The 20,929-nt window shown below is 37.5% G+C and overlaps 2 protein-coding genes across 2 annotated transcripts; both read left to right on the top strand.

The window, feature by feature from the left end:
- Window positions 1-802: 802 nt before the first annotated feature.
- lancl1 (LanC antibiotic synthetase component C-like 1 (bacterial)) lies at window positions 803-8,767 on the top strand. Its single transcript, XM_053476426.1, has 11 exons — window positions 803-909; window positions 2,508-2,605; window positions 2,700-2,817; window positions 3,321-3,528; window positions 3,606-3,753; window positions 4,381-4,527; window positions 6,046-6,228; window positions 6,325-6,501; window positions 7,008-7,080; window positions 7,315-7,393; window positions 8,122-8,767. Exons 2-10 carry the CDS (start codon window positions 2,519-2,521, stop codon window positions 7,389-7,391), a joined length of 1,218 nt encoding a protein of 405 aa, XP_053332401.1. The 5' UTR covers window positions 803-909; window positions 2,508-2,518; the 3' UTR covers window positions 7,392-7,393; window positions 8,122-8,767.
- Window positions 8,768-16,316: 7,549 nt separating this feature from the next.
- mylz3 (myosin, light polypeptide 3, skeletal muscle) lies at window positions 16,317-20,172 on the top strand. The gene is made up of 6 exons (XM_053477388.1): window positions 16,317-16,421; window positions 16,753-16,780; window positions 18,112-18,255; window positions 19,042-19,212; window positions 19,438-19,515; window positions 19,708-20,172. Exons 1-6 carry the CDS (start codon window positions 16,419-16,421, stop codon window positions 19,734-19,736), a joined length of 453 nt encoding a protein of 150 aa, XP_053333363.1. The 5' UTR covers window positions 16,317-16,418; the 3' UTR covers window positions 19,737-20,172.
- The last annotated feature ends 757 nt before the right edge of the window (window positions 20,173-20,929 follow it).

Genomic DNA, 20,929 nt, shown 5'->3' with positions numbered 1-20,929 from the left:
TGTAAACACGTAGTCACTGTGTCTTATGAAACTCTAATAAAACAGGTAAAGCGATCAGCATGTTAGGCTTTGATTATTAATAAATTATTCTAACTATAACAAATTTAATACTGGTTGATTTCGATCTTTAGAGAGAACCTCTAAAGAAACATTGCAAAATCCAATACACATTACAAAGGGTACTTGGATAACTTTTTTTATGTAACGAGTAATCAAACGCATTAGGTTCACTATTTAGGTACTCGGTTATTTAGGTACTTAAAAAAAAAAAATATCCGTTATTCCGACAATTTATGCAATCCGTGAGCCAGACAGCAGTCATTCCCAATCCATTAGTGTGTGTGTGTGTGTGTGTACATTACAGCCACCGCGTGAAACCACATAGGTGAGATGGGATTTCAGTACTTAACTAGTTAATTAGTTAGTTATGGTCCAAACTTGGCTATGTGATGATGGTAGAATAATTATAAAGGTCTTGACTTAAACAACATGGATGAGGAATCACAAAGCAGTTTTCATTTTCTGCAATGAAAAGTACTCTAGTTACATTTATTAAAAAGTAACGCTGTAATGTAACTCATTACTTTTTAGTGACTAATTTAATTAGTTACTTTAATAAGCAACTTCCCCCATCACTGATCATTAAATACTGTACATAATGCTCCACAGTAAATGTATGTTGTTGCCATACTTGTCCACCAGATGGCAATCTAATCACTAACACTGGCCTACAGCACTACAAATACATCAACCCAAAGAAGATGGAGCTGACTGGGCCGTGTTCCAAATAAACACGGATTGGATAAAATAGTGCACAGTGGAGTGCGTGGAGTCCGTTCTTTCATACCCTAGATAGTGCACGTACGTAATGAACGTAGCGTTATTTGGGATTCAACCCAGGCTCGTGTGGTATGTTATTTGCTGCAGCGCAGCTTGGTTAAATAATCATTCACATTTTACATTTAAAATGTCATTTTGCATTCACGGGTGAATATTTAGTGAATATGATTATGTTCACGAGCATATTATAGATAATATAGCGTAACCTACAGACCTTGTCCTGTGTGTTGCACTTAAATATGACAGTTACAATGATAAAAAATGTGTGATAGATAAATGAGGATAAAGATAAAATACACTAATCTTACATACAGTTTGTTGTTGTTGTTGTTGTTGTCTTTATTCATAATCAGGCGTCAAACCTTATAGAAGGTGGAAGTAATTTCTGAGACGTCACACGGATCTAAAATGGCATCCTGGATTTTTTTTTTTTCTTCTTTTCATTCATTTATTTATTTATTTTTAAAGGGCACAACTCTTATGACGTCACACATGTAGTGATTTGTAGTGACTCAGTAGCAACACTTAAAATAATTAGTGCAGAAACAGAAACATTTAAAAAACAAAAAAACATGTAATTAAGGAAAATGTGACATTCCATCCATCCATCCATCCATCCATCCATCTAGGAACCTCTATTGGAACCATTGTATTTATTTCCATTTGTACGATTGTGGGCGTCCAGAACGCCAATCAGTCTAATCTGCATGTCTTTGGACTGTGGGAGGAAACTAGAGTACCGAGAGAAAACCCACCGAGCACAGGGAGAACATGAAAACTTAATTTGTGATTCCTCTTGACACCCACTCCTTTAAAAAACAAACTGAAAGTGACTTCCTTTTCTTCTTGCTACCATCCTTGGAATCCATGATGCTATGTCTTTACTAAATCTCGCACAAAATAAAATAAAATAAAATAAATGTTTAACTTGGCATTCCACTGATGCAAACAAGTTTTCAACGGCTTCGCATGTACGGTACATGCAACTTAGCCGGTGTTTGGCTCGTCGGCGTTTATTCGCTCGTCCGCATGCAGAAGATGCCTTGTCGGCCGAGGCGAATTGCTTGCAATATTTCAGTTCTTAAGGTGAAAGTTCGTGAGGCGGAACATCCGTATTCCGAGGTACCGCTTTATAGTGTGGAGGAAGGCAAAACAACAATGGCAACCGAAGTGGAATAACAAACTAAAAATAGATGTAGATGTGATAAAATTGGAAGGAGGAAGAATTAATTAGCAGACTAAGAACTGGACACTAGCACACAGTTTATAGTAGGTATTAGCCTATATTGCTCTGGAAATACATTCAGGAGAGGCTAGATATGATGTCACAGCTCCAAGATCTAGGGAGAGCAGAAAGCAACGTGACAAGTCCTTTAGAATGGGGAAGAATTGAATGTCAGGACAAGACAAGATCAGGGAAGGATGCATAGACGTTTAAGAAACACTGGACTGAAAAATTTGCTTTAAGAAGTCAGGAAGATGAGGGAGAATGAAACTTAAAGCTGGCGGTAATGTAACCTTCTGGATTCCAACCGCTGTTAAAAAGTGAAGGACATTTTTTTTTTTGGGCTAACTAATTTTGAACAAATTGGGCACTTCTGAAAAAAGTTAATAAATAAAGCTGCATCATATTTCTTCAAATCATGTTATGCGATAATCTTGTTCAGCAAGGTGAAAGATGTCAGACCAGAGAGCTCTAAAGAACCCCTACCTGGACTATAATGGACCTGAGACCACACAGGACCTGTTCGACTCCCATGGAAGAGTGAGTTGCATATGCATATATGAATAACAGGATAAATATTCAACAGTTATTGTACTGGTAAATTTTATTTTTAAAAATTTCTTTCTATTTCCAGCTCACCCCTGCCTTTGCAGGTCGTATAAGCGGTAAGATTAAAGAGCTGCTGGCCGTGATGGAGAATGGGCTGAAGACGGCCGACCCAAGCGATTGCACTGGATACACAGGCTGGGCAGGTTCGAGAAACGCAAACATCTCTGTGTCATGATTTATCACAGGTTGATTCGGAAATATTTGACTTGCATATCCAAAGGAATCACGATGACTGTCAAAAAACATACATCAAAGTTCGAAAGTTAGAAAGAACGACTGGAAAAAAAGTACATTATTAATAAAGATTATTATTATTCATAATTCTTTATAATTTATTTTAATTCTAGGACTTTTAAAAATGATTTAACAAAGAAATAAGTAAATAAGGCAAAAAAGCAGTTTTTTTCATTTATAAAAAAAAATGTTACATAAAAATAAAATTAATTCTAACTATACAAAATAGATTGGAATAAACTTTTATTCTTCATTAGAATAAATTGGTCTTATGCCATTTGCCCAAAATATTCTTAAACAAATTTGTGCCAAGGGTGCCAATATTTTTAGGCACACCTGTAAATCTATGCCACCTGAAGATCCTGGACAAATCAGTAATGTCATCGCTTTTTTCTTTTTAAACTGCATGTAGGCATCGCCATGCTCTACCTGCACCTTCACTCAGTCTATGGCGACCCTGGGTTCCTCCAGAGGGCGCTGGAGCACGTGGGCCGCAGTCTGAGGAGTTTAACCCAGCGATGGGTGACTTTTTTGTGCGGGGATGCGGGGCCGTTAGCCATAGCCGCTGTCGTTTACCACCGCTTACAGAGAACCCAGGAATCAGAGGAGTGCATCAACAGGTTATGATCATTATCCATTATGAAGAGAATTCTAGAAAGGGCCAGAGTGGTTGAGCTTCATTGTTGTGCTTTTCCAGGTTGATGCAGTTTCACAAATCGGTAGTAAAAGGTTTAGGCAGCCTCCCAAATGAGCTGCTGTATGGCCGTGTGGGTTTCCTCTTCTCCCTCATCTTCATCAACCAGCAGTTCCAGCAGGAAAAGATCCCAATGCAGTACATCCAGCAGGTCAGTGAGATCCATACAAACTTAAGAATTCATGTTTTGTTTTGGTGATTTCAGTGGTGGATGTGCAGTTATTGGTTGGAGCAAATGTGCTCTTGGTGCTGTTTCACTTGCTACCTCCTGGCTGCCTAATGAGGAAGGAGATGACCCAGTAACTCAGATACTGTTTCTTACGCATGCCTAGAAAGATTTTTTTAATTAGCAGAAAATCTGATCCCAGTTCCATCCTTTGCTGGTGACTTGCAAAACAGTATGTTTAGCTACCAGTGATGATCTGGTGACCTATCCACAGTGTAGAAAGGATTCTGTGAACACATTAGTCCGGTTAGTGGCAGTCTTCATGAGGATCATGCTTTCTTGCATGATGGAATGATGTAGGGTGAATGAGCTGTGTTCTCTCAGCTGCTTTTTCTCCGTTGTCTTTAGACAAGAGTGCACTCCATGGTCATAACAGGCTTGAAGTCCTCTAAGGGTGGTGTCTCAGAGTCAGAGCCCATATCAGGAGCCCAGGAAAAGCCCTGCAAGAATCAAGAGGGGTTGATTTTCCCCCACCACTGGCATGGATTTGTGGGGTCCTAGTTTATCAATCCTTTGTTGTCATCATCAACATTTGTGTTTTTGAATGTGTAGATCTGTGAGGCTGTGTTGGCATCGGGTCAGAACCTGGCTCAGAGGATGCGAGTGGAGCACCAGACTCCGCTCATGTACGAGTGGTACCAGGAACATTATGTGGGCGCCGCCCATGGTCTTTCAGGCATCTACTACTTTCTCATGCAGGTAAAATCTACAACTGGGCATATCATTTGGCGATACAGCAGTACCTCGACATTCAAACACCCCACCTCATGAACTTTTTTTTTTCACATTATGTGCAAGATTTAGTGAAAACATGAGTCTCAAGAATGTTAGCAAGGATGGTACTGTAGCAAAAGAAAAGGGAGCCACTTTTAGTTTAGTGTTCAAAGTAGCCAGTGACAAGAGGAATCATAAATTAACGTTAAGTGAGGCTTAGGCCTTGTTCACACAGGCGTAAAATTTTTGTATAAACGAACGCGCTCTGAACGTCCTCTAAACGACGTTTATGTTGCGTTTTCTAGTGGCGATCGATTGACTTTTACACCGGCGTTTGTTTGCCTCTCTAACGCCAGCCTGCAGCCCAAATTGTAGTTTGTGTGTTAACCTGTGGGGGCAGTGTGTCAGGAACTGGATATGAAAGCCCGTCGCTACTCGGTTCACTCTCTGACTGCACAACGTCGGATTAAAGGAAGATTTTTTGTGGTTTATGAAGAAATGCGAAAATTTCCGTGTATGTTTTTTAACGTTTTATTTTATTTTGCCTTTTTCCGCATTTCCCTATGTATAGCATGTAGGATCATGGGATATATCCGGTCCTCCAACGTGTAAAATGAACGTGAAGAAAACGCACTAGAAGCGGTTTCCTTGCGTTCGTTGGGATTTGAACGCCAAGAAAAAGCTGCATACAACATTTTTTTGATGCCATATAAACGCACAGCCGGACAAACGCCTGTCACCAAAGCCCGTGTAAACACTCTCATTGACTACTATGTGTAAAAAACACTCGCCGCTTCACCGCGCTCACCGGACGCTAAAAAACGCTCAATGCCCATGTGAACAAGGCCTTAATGTCTATTTATTTTAAATAATTAACACTTTTGGATGGCTGGAACGGTTCATCTACATTTACATTACTGGTAGATTTTACGAACGATTTCCATTTCGGGAGCACGTCTGTAGGTCAGATTTGTTCTTAAGTTAGAAACTTTTACGCCTTTAACACAAATATACAATGTAAAGGATGACCATCTAAATCGTGTCCTTGCCCCACACTGTCATCATGTGGCCAAAAACCATAACCGCACGTAAGGAAATGAATCTCCTACGTCAAATGTAACAGTGTTGTCTATGCGACTAAATAACGAGGGGAACCCTGGACGCCATTTTGTCTCAGAGCTGTTTTCCACTGTATTGGTCTGCGAACTCTGTTTTGTTGAGCATTTTCTGAAATTAGGATTATTCACCATCAGGACAGCTTTAAAGGACAGACATTTTCTATCATCGTGCTTCCGGACTAATTCATCAAAATGGTGCACTGCAGTGCCTATTTTTATACAATACACATGAGTTACTTTTGTGATTTGTTTGCATCTATGAATATTTTCGCCTCAAGAACTCGCTTCCAGGACGGTTTACAATTGTATGCCGAGGTACCACTGTATTTGTTTTAGCTGTATATATAAATACTGGGATATAAGCAGTTCTCTTGTATCCCTGTAGCCTGGTTTCATCTCTAACTACAGCATTGTGCCAGCCCTCGTGAAGCCCAGCGTGGATTACTTGTGCCAACTGAAGTTTCCGTCAGGTAATTACCCTCCATGTGTCGACGACAACCGGGATCTCCTGGTGCACTGGTGTCACGGCTCTCCCGGAGTTATCTACATGCTTCTGCAGGCCTACAAGGTATGAACAAAAGAGTCCAAACCATAGAGAATGGATTATTATATGCACAATTATATACACTTTGTCATTTTTTTTCTTCCTTTTGTAAACCGGAAGGTGTTTGGTGAGCAGCAGTACCTTCATGATGCCATGCAGTGCGGTGAGGTCATCTGGCACAGAGGTCTCTTAAAGAAAGGTTATGGATTGTGTCATGGTGCAGCAGGAAACGCCTACGCCTTCCTGGCTCTCTATAAACTCACCCAGGAGCCCAAACACCTCTTCCGGGCCTGCATGGTATTACACATTTCTGGATATAAAAATAATAATTAGATACATACCTATCTATTTAGCAGTCAATTTGTAAACCTGAAAAAGTAATAATAATAATAATAATAATAATAATAAATACAAAATAAATAGGTATTTTTGTTCTAGATCATGAAATTAAAAGATGTAAATAAATAGCATGTAAAATTTATGCAAAGTAATGTTCATTCCTTTTTTTCTGTTTCTGTCTACTCTGGCCAGTTAGACTTTTCTCCTAATCCACCCTCATATAAGAACAGTTCCTCGCCTGGCTTGTCGCTCAGGCCTGTTGAGGGTGTGGCTTAGCAGTAGCTCATTTACATAAACACTAAAACAACACATTTGTAAGAGAATTGACACAAAAAATAAAAATGTTTTCCAGCTGGAGCAATAACAAGGGACCTGTTTTAATATGAGGCCTTTAAAATATTAAAACATGATTGAAAATATATAATCTTATTATGATGATGGGATGCGTATGTTTCTGTCATTAGTTTGCAGATTGGTGCATGAACTATGGGAAACATGGCTGCCGCACTCCAGACACGCCTTTTTCTCTTTTTGAAGGTACTTCTTACTGCACATGTAATAATAATAATAATAATAATAATGATAATAATAATAACAACATCAGAAAAAGTCAGCATTTGTTGTTGTAGCATACGATTAGAGTATGTCATCGCGTTTTAAAATGTATACTTTTGAACGATATTACTGATGATTACTACAAAGTGGGACTTTTACACCTCACCAGATTTCTAGCTTTACAACTATTAATTATTTCCTTCCACTTCGATGCAGGAATGGCTGGAACTATTTACTTTCTCGCTGACCTCCTCCAGCCAACAACAGCCAAGTTTCCCGCGTTTGAGGTGTAAAGGTGGGTTACAAAATCTGTTTAGTTTTCTATTTATTTTTTTAATCTGTAAAACAAGAGATAATTTGACATCCAGTACTGTTTAAAAGTCTTGAGCCCCCCTCATTTCCTCACATTTTGCTTCCAAAGAGCCAGACGTTCTTGTATATTTTTGAGTAATAGTTCTCCAGGCTACCTGAATGACTTTATTGATTCTCATTTTTGATTGCTTTTTGTGTCTCCTCAGTTTAAGTGAAATGATTTATGTTTGTTAAGCCACAAAGTAACCTGTGTATCATTTAAGTATCTTTACTGCCTATCTGAGTAAAACATTTGTTCCCATTTCTTAAATTTAATTTGAAGAAGCGAAGGGGGCTCTTGTCGTAGTACTGTAAAATGACTTCAAACTTAATAAAAAAAAAATTGGTACAATATTATTGCACCATGTTGGTGGAGCTAAGCTTTTTTTCAACTATATTTTTGATAATGAATATAGACCCAAATGGACTAATGCATGAAAATAAACCAATTGCTGATTCATTTTAACACTATTTTTCCAGAGTATACTTGTAAGATATGAGGAAATGTTTATGACATTAAAAATATTTATAAACATCATATTCAGTTTATCCAAAAATAAAAAATAAAAAAAGATTAACCGTAATTACGTACATCTGTGTATTCTAATAGTAAATGCACATGATTGAATGAAGGACACTGATGTTGATTTGGTCTGCTCTGTTGTATTACAGGTTCACTGCTACATGACATTGCATGCTTATCAGCGCTTCAAGTACAAAACCTCAGCCTGGAGATTTTACCGTCCCCCAGGACAGAAGATACACAAACACACACACAGACACACAGACACACAGACACACACACAGACACACACACACAAACATACACACAGAGCTGTGTTCTTGTGCATGCCTGTCGCGCAGTCACGTCCTCCAAACTTTCCATTTTCATGCTTCAAGTTTAACGTCATCAACTAAAAAAAACTAAAAACAGGGAGTGGCAAGATTAATCTGTGCACTGTATTTTGGAAAATTTGTATTAGAGAGTTGCTTTGGTGAATTGTTATTAATAATTGGGAAAGAAATAGGAGTGTGATATTTTTGTATTTGTATATTGTCTGTAAGCATTTGCTTTTCATATGACATTTAGCTGTTAAACAATTATAGTGTGAAGAACCTGAAGCAACATGCTTTAAACTGAATTTGACATTATTTCTAGTTGTGATGCAGGATTACTTTGCAAGTCTTAATAGTAAATGATTGTTTTAGACAGTCAGATTTTTTTTCTCTCTTTTTCGTTCTTTTTAAGAAAGCAAAACTACTGTTTCTTGTTTGGTCATTTGCATCTGCTCAGTAATAAATCCTAAAGGAAGTTAAATCTTTTGTGTATTTATTTATTTATTTATGTATTTTGATATCAAATATGCTTGAAGAAGCTATAGGATAAATTAAGGTCATATTTTGAAATGCCCAACACCAGAAAAAGTTTTTTTTTTTTTTATTAATTTTTTTTTTTTTAATTAATTACTTTTTTGGTTAAAGAAAATGCAATATGTGTTAAATAATATTGTAATAGTTAATGAAACTATAATAATATGATGACTAATACATTATTGTTGTATAAACCCAGGTTCAAGTATCTAAATGTTTAACAGATACTATTGTGATGGTCATTTATTTATTTTTTACATAATTGCATTTATGACAATTAATTATTTTTTAAATATGTAACTCATTTGGAAATATTAAACACGTTCCTCATATAAAAAATGCACAGTTACATGCCTAAAAAAAAAAAACCCACACACGAACACACACATGATCACATGAGGCAATGGTCAGGAGTAAAAGCTCCCTCAAGGTTTACTGCCAAATCCAAATAAGGCTGCTACCTCCTCTACTATGTACAATCCAGCGCTCTGACTACTGCTTTTTTTAAACTACGATCTGAGATCAGCCTTGCAGTGCGGCGATGAATCTGTTAAAGCCGATCTTGGATCAGCACTAAGCGCAAGGAGTAATTCAAGCTGCTGTAAGGCATCTTTACGATCTGTGGCCTGCTGCTAGGAACATGGGTAGGGTGTAATATGTGTAAGACCCTCGGGAAGTCTCAGAGTGAAAGAAATTGACACCTCTGGACTGAGTGGGGCTAAAGATAGATCTCACGGAGGTGGGGTAAGACACAAAATAAGAAGGGTTGCATTTTATCAACACAAAGTATACAGGATACGTATGGAGTGTTAATACGTTTATTTTCTTTTTTTTAAACACACACATACTGTATATGTTGACGGGAACAAGTCAATCATCCCTCAGTTTTATTTTATTAGTATTATGACACCTACAGAGACACATTTTTAAGAAAGCACACAACCCATGCAGGAAAAGAGAGATCAGGCTGCTTACTAAATATACACACCAAGCAGGACGGCCAATATTAAGCCGATATAAAGTCCACATTCCATCTACAGTTGCTCTCAGAAGACAGTCATCATAAACATAAATGTCATGGCAATATTTAGCTTTCAATAATTGTTTTAAACTGTTTTTTATTTGGGACAGAACACGAGATTTAATTTAGTTTGAGTTTCTGACAAAATTATACATGCACCCAAATTTAAATTGCCAAAGTTAAGGCTACTCGACTTCTAGTTAGTGGTGATGATTGAACCAGAACACATTATAATGGTACAGTTTAAGGAGCTCTGCATATCAAAGAGGATGGAAGATTTACACAAGTCAGGAACATAATTTCTAAAATGCATATTCCCAGATCAGCTCAAATTATTGTGCACACTGAAAGTTATTGGAAGGTGGAGACAAGGTCTTGAAGTGTGACCGTCAGCTGAGAGGAACTTTCAGGAACAACCACAAAGGCACAGGCATGTCTTGAACTGGAAGCTTATGGAACACCAGTGTCACTGTCTACAGTTCAGTTTATTATTATTTTTATTATCAATTTATATTTTATTTGTATAGCACTTGCTCATTGTTGCAAAGCAGGTTTACAGAATCTTAAGAAAAGAATGGACATGTGTATGAAATGTGTGAGAAAATACTTATGAATCAAAATGATCAGATTGTCCGTGATGAGCAAGTCGAGGGCAATAGCGGCAAGGAAAAACTTCCTGAGATGGTAATAGTAAGAAACCTCAAGAGGAACCAGACCCAACAAGGAACCCATTTGGGTGATAACAGATAGCAGGAATTGTCTTGCAGTGTGTTAGGCAGCTGGAAATCAGAGAAGCTTTTAAGTTAATACGGAGTTTAGTTTGTTATTAGAGGCTCAGGTACAAAACTGTAGTAAATTCCAGTCCTGAACTATTAAGCAACTGCAGTCACAAGTCCTCCAAGAACAACTCTCATCATAAGTGATGAATGAGAGTGGGGAAGACAACATCTAAACATACCCGCTCACCATTATACTCTATGTCCATGAGTTCCCCAGATCCTTTACCTAAGGTAAATCTATTCACAAAAATGCTTGGTTGAAAAAAGTTTTTAGCCTAGACTTAAACACTAAGACTGTGTCTTTTTCCCGAACATTAATTGGAAGATTATTCCATAACTTTGGGGCTTTGTAAGAAAAAGCTTTGCCCCCTGCTGTAGTTTTCATAATATGTGGTCCTGACAAGCAGCCTGCATCTTTTCATTGAAGTAGGTGTGGCAGATCGTGAGACACTAGCAGTTCACCCAGATACTGCGGCGCGAGACCATTTAGTGCTTTTTAGGTCATTAGTAGTATTTTAAAATAAATGCAAAATTTCACAGGGAGCCAATGCGGGGTAAATAAGATGGGGGTGCTCATAACCTTTGGTTCTAGTTTTTTGCATCATTAAGTGACAATATATTTATTATCTTGGCGATATTTCTAAGATAATAGAATGCTATCCTGTAAATATTGTTCTATATGAGCTTTAAATGAAATATTGGAATCACACCAAGGTCTTTTACTGTTGTACATAATGAAACAGAAAGTCAATCCAGAGCTAGTGTGTGATCCGAAAGCTTACTTCTACCTGCATGTGGTCCTAGTTCCAGACCTTTTGTCTTGTCAGGATTAAGCAGAAGGAGGTTAATTACCATTCAGTCTCTTATGTCCTCTCTACATTGCTGAACTTTAATCTGGCTTTTCTGAGACATATAACTGTGTCCTCAGCATTACAGTGGTACTAATACAATGCTTATGAATTATGTTGCACAGAGAAAGGAGGTAAAGAGAACATAGCAGTGGGTCTAAAACCGAACCTTGTGGAACACCAAACTCCACTTGCGAACATGCAGAATAGTCACCATTTACAGCGCATCCGGAAAGTATTCACAGCGCATCACTTTTTTTTTACATTTTGTTAAGTCACAGCCTTATTCTAAAATGGATTAAATTCTTTTTTTTCCTCGGAATTCTATACACAACACCCCATAATGACAACATGAAAAAAGTTTACTTGAGATTTTTCCAAATTTATAAAAAAATAATTGAGAAAGCACATGTACATAAGTATTCACAGCCTTTGCCATGAAGCTCAAAATTGAGCTCAGGCACATCCTTTTTTCCCCTGATCATCCTTGAGATGTTTCTGCAGCTTAATTGGAGTCCACCTGTGGCAAATTCAGTTGATTGGACATAATTTGGAAAAGCACACACCTGTCTATATAAGGTTCCACAGTTGACAGTTCATGTCAGAGCACAAACCAAGCATGAAGTCAATGGAATTGTCTGTAGACCTTTTGAGACAAGATTGTCTCGAGGCACAAATCTGGGGAAGGTTACAGAAAAAATTCTGCTGCTTTGAAGGTCCTAATGAGCACAGTGGCCTCCATCATACATAAGTGGAAGAAGTTCAAAACCACCAGGACTCTTTCTAGAGCTGGCCGGCCATCTAAACTGAGTGATCAGAGGAGAAGGGCCTTAGTCACGGAGGTAAATTAGAACCCGATGGTCACTCTGTCAGAGCTCCAGAGGTTTACTGTGGAGAGAGGAGAACCTTCCAGAAGGACAACCATCTCTGCAGCAATCCACCAATCAGGCCTATATGGTAGAGTGGCCAGAAGGAAGCCACCCCTTAGAAAAAGGCACATGGCAAAAGGCACCTAAAGGACCCTCAGACCATAAGAAACAAAATTCTCAGGTCTGATGAGGCAAAGATTGAACTCTTTGGTGTGAATGCCAGGCGTCACATTTGGAGGAAACCAGGCACCGCTCATCACCAGACCAATACCATTCCTACAGTGAAGCATGGTGGTGGCAGCATTATGAGGAAGTGAGAATTTTCATATTTAATTAAAAATTTTTCTATTTTCTATTTTTACTATTCTTTATTTTTAGGTCACGAGCAGTTGTCTAAGCATTTTACTGCATATCGTACTGTGTATGACTGTGTATGTGACAAATAAAATTTGAATTTGAATTTGAAATTAAATGTTATTCAGCAGCAGGAACTGGAAGACTAGTCAGGATAAAGGGAAAGATGACTGCAGCAATATACAGAGACATCCTGGATGAAAACCTGCTCCAGAGCGCTCTTGACCTCAGACTGAGGAGACGGTTCATGTTTCAGCAGGACAACAACCCTAAGCACACAGTCAAGATATCTAAGGAGTGGCTTTAGGACAACTCTGTGAATGTCCTTGAGTGGCCCAGCCAGAACCCAGACTTGAATCCGATTGAACATCTCTAGAGAGATCTTAAAATGGCTGTGCACCGACGCTTCCCATCCAACCTGATGGAGCTTGAGAGGTGCTGCAAATAGGAATGGGCGAAACTGGCCAAGGATAGGTGTGCCAAGCTTGTGGCATCATAGTTAAAAACACTTGAGGCTGTAATAGCTGCCAAAGGTGCATCGACAAAGTATTGAGCAAAGGCTGTGAATACTTATGTACATGTGATTTTTCAGTTTTTTGTTTTTTTTTATAAATTTGCAAAAACCTCAAGTAAACTTTTTTCATGTTGTTATTATGGGGTGTGTAGTGTTGTATGTAAAATTCTGAGGAAAAAAAATGAATTTAATCCATTTTGGAATAAGGCTATAACATAACAAAATGTGGAAAAGGTGATGCGCTGTGAATACTTTCCGGATGCACTGTAAATCTCCAAACTGATAACGATCAGTCAAATAGGATCTGAGCCAGGAGAGAGCCGTTCCCTTAATTCCTCCTACATTTCTAATCCATTAAGGAGAATACTATAATTAATGGTGTCAAAAGCTGCCCTAAGGTCAAGTAACATAAGCAAAGAGACTCAAACCTGATCAAAGGTCAGTACGAGGTCTTTTATTACTTTAACAAGTGCTGTCTCTGTGCTGTAATGAGGCCTAAATCCTGACTGATACATTTACTTACTATGCACTGTAGATATGAACATAACTGATGTGTTACCTTTTTACGGTCTTGGAGATAAAGAAGAGGTTTAATATCGTCATGTAGATGGACAGGTGACAAAAACCAAGGCCGGGTTTCCTGATTAGTGGTTTAATAACTGCTAATTTAAAAAAAATGGTAGGTTCTATTTTTTTTATCATTAACACCTTCAAGCTTGACTGAAGTTTACAGCTGACCACAAGGACAAAGAGAAATCCTTCAGGGGGGTGTTATGTGGTATGTTTGAAGGAATAAAGGTGTGGCATTTAGCAACAAAAGCACTGTACCAACTGATAACCATGGTTGTGGTAGCATGATGGTTTGGTGCTGTTCTGCTGCCAGTTGAACTGGTGCACTAAACAAAGTGGATAAAGAACTTGGAGAACTTTAGAATTTTTCAGCATAGAGATATTCAATAGAATACTGATGTATGTTTATTTTGATTCTGTATGTTTAATTTAAATCCTGTGTTGATTCAGGAAAACCTAAAATTAATTAAAACTCGTGCCCCAAATTAATTGGGTCTTCTTATGGTAAAGGTGTAAGCTGTACAGTTATTCTACCCCCCAAAAAAGACCAGTTCAAGAAATGAATTCCAAGCCCAAGTGAACCCAAGAAAATTTTAATGATCATTATTTTCATCTGATATTAGCTCCTGGAATTATTATATATTTTTTACTTTCAGCTCACCTATCTTTCAGGCTTGCTGTTCCGTGTGCTACATGGTAAGACACCAAATCCATCAATAGAAACATCTGAGAAAGATGCTTAATATAACCTTAACACTTAAAGGTTTGGACACACCTTCTAATTTTGTGGTCTTTCCTGATTTTTATTTCTTTCTACACTGCAAAACAATGCTGAAGGCATCTAAAATTTAGAATAATCTCCTTTGAACAGCTGGTTTTGAGGTCGGCCTGCTACTCATGCTTTGTAAAACCATTATAATGGCTCTAATCTTTTTTCTAATCCGTTTTGTTACCTAGTGATTTCTGAGAATGTAAGTTTTGGTCTTGCTTTCCTGGAATGGTCGTCCTAAGAGCTAGTTCCATCAAGGTGCTTATTGGTGTTACTTAATTACATATAACATAGCTATTTTATAATTTTGAAATCTCCAATACTGTTCTAAAATGTAGAAAATAAATCACACACACACACACAAAAAAAAAAAAAAACATTGAATTAGAAGGTGTGTAAATTGTTACTGGTACTGTAAGGTTAAATAGAAGAAATCAAGCAGCTGAAATGTCTTGAGGGTTCATTGTGCAACACCCACAGCCTTACTGAAATCTGAGGATTTTCTAAAGGAAGTCGTTTAGGAGACAGCTGTGTTGTGTTTTCTAGATAGTGAATCAGTGAGGAGTGAAAGCCACACCTCCTTCATGAGATTAACAACGACAGAGGCCACACCACTATATTGTTTTTACTTTAATGCAATTAGAGAGAGCGCCACTAAACTCCATTTGCATATTGGTGTTATGAAACTCACCACATTTTTGTTTGGGGAATGAAGGAGAAGAGAAACAGGAATTAAGACTTATGTTAAAGAATTGTAAGGGGATAAAGTTTTATGGTCATGAAAGAAGCAATGCCTCAGACAAACAGTCTTACGATCATGTCAATATGGAAAAGACAGAGGCCAAATGTATCACAATATTGTATTATGCAGTACAGTTTGCGACCAAACGCTTCTCCTTTTAAAAATGTGTGATGTACCTAGCATTTGTCCACAGTGGAAAAATGCTAACTCTTTCTGACAGAGCACAATTATTAATGTATTATGATGTAATGTACAGTGTGTATTCATGTTTTCTAGCTTAATAAATAAAGATGTAATTTGATATTAGCTAGTTTCTTACTGAACTTGGTTTGCTAACCTGACAGCTAATTTTAGTGCAAGTGCTGTAGTTAGCCTGGCTAACATTGCTAAATCAGCATGTACACTCTTCTTAAAATATACTAGAATTTTTTTTTGTGGAAACAGAAGTAAATAAATAAATAAATAGCCCACATCCTTTCACTTTATCATGGTGTATTTTTTATGTCATCCTGTTTGTAGTTATAGGGATAAATAATCGTATGATGTTTTTCATAAAATGTTGAGGAATGGGTTAATGAGTTATTAACTAAATGAATTAAAACAGCATGTAGGGCAAAAAATGTTCTTAGACTTTACAACTGAAGTAAAAACATTCTGACTTTTCGCAAGCTCCTTATATAACCATATGTGGCTGAGCATCACAGGTTAAAAATAACACAGCTGCAGTACGGCTCTTAATTTTCTTTGCGTTAAAACCTCAATTTTGGTCCACCACACATATATTTATCATACATTCACCCTGACTAGTGATCACGGTCAATTAATGCAATTTGAACGTTATGTAACGATGCACCATGTAGCAATATATTGCTGACCAAAAGGTGAGACGGTCTCAAAAAAATGGCCTGGAGAGTTGGTCTAAAAATAGCAAGTGCTCTGGAGGAGGGTGCGTCTCGAGCATTTAGCTTGCCCTAAGAAAGATAAAGAAAGTCATGAAGCGTCAACCGATCCTCCCTGTGACATCACTGGCCTGGCTTAAATAAGAAGGCCTTGGACCAAGAGATCAGGACCACTCTCCTGGGACTTCGGCTTCTTCACTTGTGCCCCGTCTCCCCTCCATCTAAACTGCATCATGGTGTGTACTTGGGAATATTTCTCTCTTTCTCTCTTATTTACTCCTTTTTGCGGGTCCATGTGATTACTGCACAAAACTTCAGGATTATGTTCAGCAAAGGATGCTGGTCATCCCATCCCCTTATTTTTCGTGAGGCTATTTGATGCTATTTGATGATTTGATCATTTTAGTGCTGCAAAGACCTTAATGGTTTTTCAATAGATGAACTTTTAATGAATTCCAATATTTATGCACAGCGTAATTGTTGGTTCATGGTTTAGTGATGTCAATGCCTATATTTACTATTTGTAATCATGTAATCGCAAATGATTTGTATTTCTTTCTTTGCCAGGGTGATTTCACTGCTGACCAGATTGAGGGTGAGTAGACAAATGTTATGTATACATGCTATGAAGGTATCTTTATTTATTAGCGTATTCTTAGAGTCAACAAAGTCAGCAAAATAATATATAATAATAATATATATGTACATGCCATGGCACACATTTTGTCCCATATCTCCCAATTTATGTTGCGTGATGTTGCACAAAAAAAAGAGCAATCTAAAAGCTCTTTAATAATATCGTGAAACTAAAGATCTTAAGTACTGAGTATCACCATTGTGCTAATGGAAAATGGTTCGTTTTGCTAATTTCCAGTTGGTGATGATAAACGTCAAAATTAGGTGTTAAAAAGTACATTATCATGTAGCTAATCGTATGATGATGAAATTTTTATCTTCAGCGATAGCATGAAATAAAGGTGTCAAATAACCATATGTACATTTTAATATGTTGTTTATGTTGTTTTATTGCAAGTTAAACAGATTTTAGAAGAGAGTGTGCTGTACTGAACGTAGTTATATGGATATATAACAATTTGACTGTGATGTACATAGTGTAGGAATATTTAATATCTAAAAACTGTAATATCAAAGTAGCATATATTGGAAAATAACAAATTTGTGTACTTTAAACCTTCTCAAACTGGTTAAGTCTTCTTGTTGAGAAATGTGTGCATATACCAACTTTAAGCGAAATGATCCAAGACTTCAGTGCAGCTGTTATGCTGAATACTAAAGAAGATGATAGTGAATTAGCATTAATCCATAACTAAACTGCTGGAATGTGATCAATTGGTCCTGTATTTTTTGTTTTCAGCCTTTAATATGTCTAGACCATAATGACCACAATGATCTTTTAATCTCCAACTTCTTCCTGTTTTAATAGTATCCCAGACACAGTTACAGTCCCAGAAAAAGACATCTTGTTAACTCATGGTTGCGCATTACGCCTCAGTCAGCATTCCCCTCTTACACTAGGCCATGTTTGGCAAAAGCTGCTTTCTTAAGATGTATCAGTTAACACTACCAAATGGCGCCTGAAAGGGGACAGCTGGTCCACACAAGGCCATCAATCTGTCACTGGATCCCTTTTCATTTCGACCCATATAAATAGCAATGCCAACTGAGGGTCATTCCATGTCTTCTTGAAAACTCAGTTGGCCTTTGCTAATTAGGACTACCTTCGCTTTCTTTCTTTGACCTTGAAAAAAAATAACTAGGACATCTATGGCCCTCTTTAAAATGGCATTGAACACAATTAAAATACATGCACGGATTTGTATTTGTATTTTTTGGCAACCATGCCTCTGCCTTGATACTGTAAATCCCATATGATGAACAAATTTATGTTATATCTCATTTGTCCAGACTTCAAAGAGGCCTTCGGTCTCTTTGACAGAGTTGGCGACAGCAAGATTGCCTACAACCAGGTTGCTGACATCATGCGTGCTCTGGGACAGAACCCAACCAACAAGGATGTCAAGGCAATTCTGAATAACCCAAGTGCTGAAGGTACAGTAAGAGCTCAATTAATTTCTTTTACTTACAGATTTTGTTAAATGCAAGAAGAACGAAAACTGAAAAAAAAAACTGAAAAAAACTCAACAATAAGAAAACATTGGCTTGTTATAGGTGATGACAACTGGACGCCTTGATAAACTATGGATTAGCCAAAAAGAATTGTTCAGTTTAACCTTGTTCCCTAATTTGAACCTTGCTCTTCAACATTAGTTCACCATTGCTGTATATCATAATTTTTAATTAAACAACTGAAAATACTAATGAATTTTTAACGGACTTTAAAAGTCTTAAGTCAGCTTTCTATTGCAAGCTTATTCAAAGGAAAAAAAGTGTAGTTAAAGATACAAATTTTTTTTTTTGATATTTATTTCATGCTAGGAAAGCAAGTTTAATTACAAATTTCAGAACAATCCTGGAATTTATAAACAATAAATAAATAAATAAATAAAAAGTCTGCATTACCGGCTAATACCTTGCTAAACTCTGTAATTTCAATGTACATGTCAAGCTCATACTACATAGCAGAGTTTAAAATGTTAGAAATAAAGCATCTAGAAGACCCAAAACATTGAATCCTTAAAAACTGGCCTAAATGTCGGTCACCTTGCTCAGCTTTGGAATTCAGAATTCAGTAATTACACTGAACAAATTGATCAATGGTTAAATTGCTTGCTAGTGATTTTGAAACGTGAACCTTTTAATAATGGGCCTTGTTTTGTTAAAATGTTAGTGAATGGTACCGAATTGATAATAAAGAATGCTATTATTTGTTTTCAGACATGGCCAACAAGAGGATTGACTTTGATGCTTTCCTCCCCATGTTGAAGACTGCCAATGGCCTCCAGAAGGGAACCTATGATGACTACGTTGAGGGTCTGCGCGTCTTTGACAAAGAAGGCAATGGCAAAGTGATGGGCGCTGAGCTGCGCATTGTACTGTCCACACTCGGTAAGTGAGCAAGTAAAGGATTTTGGGAAATGGCTGATTTTTATTTATTTAATTTTTTACTGTTAAATAAAGGAAAGTCTAAGAACATCCAACAATATCATGGGAAATGTTGGTTCCAATAATCTTTATCCAAGACTTAGTTGATGTATTTTCTGTAGGAGGTCCAAGAGCTTGATTAAGAATTGATGCAGTTAAAGTATAATTAAACATCTCACCCATCTACAGGAGAGAAGATGACCGAGCGTGAGGTTGAAGACTTGATGAAAGGCCAGGAGGACGAGAACGGCTCTGTCCCTTACGAAAGTAAGGCTTCCAAATAAAGAAGGCTAACACACACACAACCCCCCACCTCTACATCCCATCTATCTATATATATTGTAGATAACCTCTTGTCATAAACCACATGGTACATTTTGCAGTATCATTCCATGGGATTCAAGATCATTATTGCTAACTGGGTTCATATTTAATGTTTGATTCTTTCTTATTTTACAGCTTTTGTAAAAAACATCCTGTCTGTGTAAGAAGCCCCTTCTCCAAGAGAGTGGTGAGAGAAAGGTGGTGTATCTACAGACCCCATGGTGTCAGGATGTCAACTATGTTTTTGAAGACCAACTGAACAACACAAAAAGGACTATGAGATGTAATTTCTAAACACATTCTCTTGATTTTTTTGCCTTTTGCCCACATATTTCTCTCTCTGGAAGTCAGCCTACCATCAAGCTGTTTTTTTTGGCCCTTGAGTCTTTCCTTTCATTTCGGGCCCGGGGACTGTGTACCACAATTGGGTGGAAAGCGAGGGAACAGTCAATGTCCGCTCATCAAGTGAGGGTGCATTTTCTGTTCTTCTCGGCCACCCGTGACACTCCAGCCGTGCTAAAGGCACGACACTTGGCCGCAGTCCCCACTGCCCAGACCTCACACACTCATGTTTCGCAATAAACACTTTTTCCAAAAGTTTCTATTGGTCTTTGTTTTTATTATTACATAAGCATTAGTTCTCATATCTGACTGCACTGGTTAGTTATTTTTTTAATGATAAGAAAATTCTATTCTGAATTCTATGAATTATTTTAATGAGTAATTTAAAAACTAATGAGGGATTGTTTATGATTAATGTATTCACTTTTCAATTTTTTGTCAACAAATATGAATAAAACAAATTATCTATCTATCTATCTATCTATCTATCTACTGTAGAGTAGAAAGTAAAGCTGAAAATGTCAAGCCTTTTTTATTTGAATTTTGATGATCCTGGCTTACAGCTCATGAAAAAAAAAATCTAGTATCTCAAAATATTATAATATTTAATTTTGAGTTCAAGCATTTGATTCCCGTTTGCATGTTTTCAGTGTGCTTGGTGGGTTTCCCCCCGGGTACTCTGGTTTCCTCCCACAGTTCAAAGATACGCAGGTTAGGCTAATTGGCGTTCCCAAATTCCCCGTAGTTTGTGAATGGGTGTGTGAGTATGTGTATGTGTGTGTGCCCTGCGATGAATTGGCACCCTGTCCAGGGTGTACCCTGCCTCATGCCCTAAGTCTCCTGGGATAGGCTCCAGGTCCCCGCGACCCTGAATACAGGATAAAGCGGTATAGAAGATGAGTGAGTGAGTAAGTAAGTGAGAATTCAAGTTAATTACTAATCATACAGGATAAATACTGTTTATCTCTCGCTCTCGTTCAGCACAAGCAACTACAATCAAGGAGAGGACTGCTAG

Source organism: Clarias gariepinus, chromosome 18 (assembly GCF_024256425.1).
Source record: "Clarias gariepinus isolate MV-2021 ecotype Netherlands chromosome 18, CGAR_prim_01v2, whole genome shotgun sequence".
In the NCBI taxonomy this organism is placed as follows: Eukaryota; Metazoa; Chordata; class Actinopteri; order Siluriformes; family Clariidae; genus Clarias; species Clarias gariepinus.
Note: the sequence above shows the minus strand (reverse complement) of the source record. Positions and strands in the feature narration are given on the sequence as shown.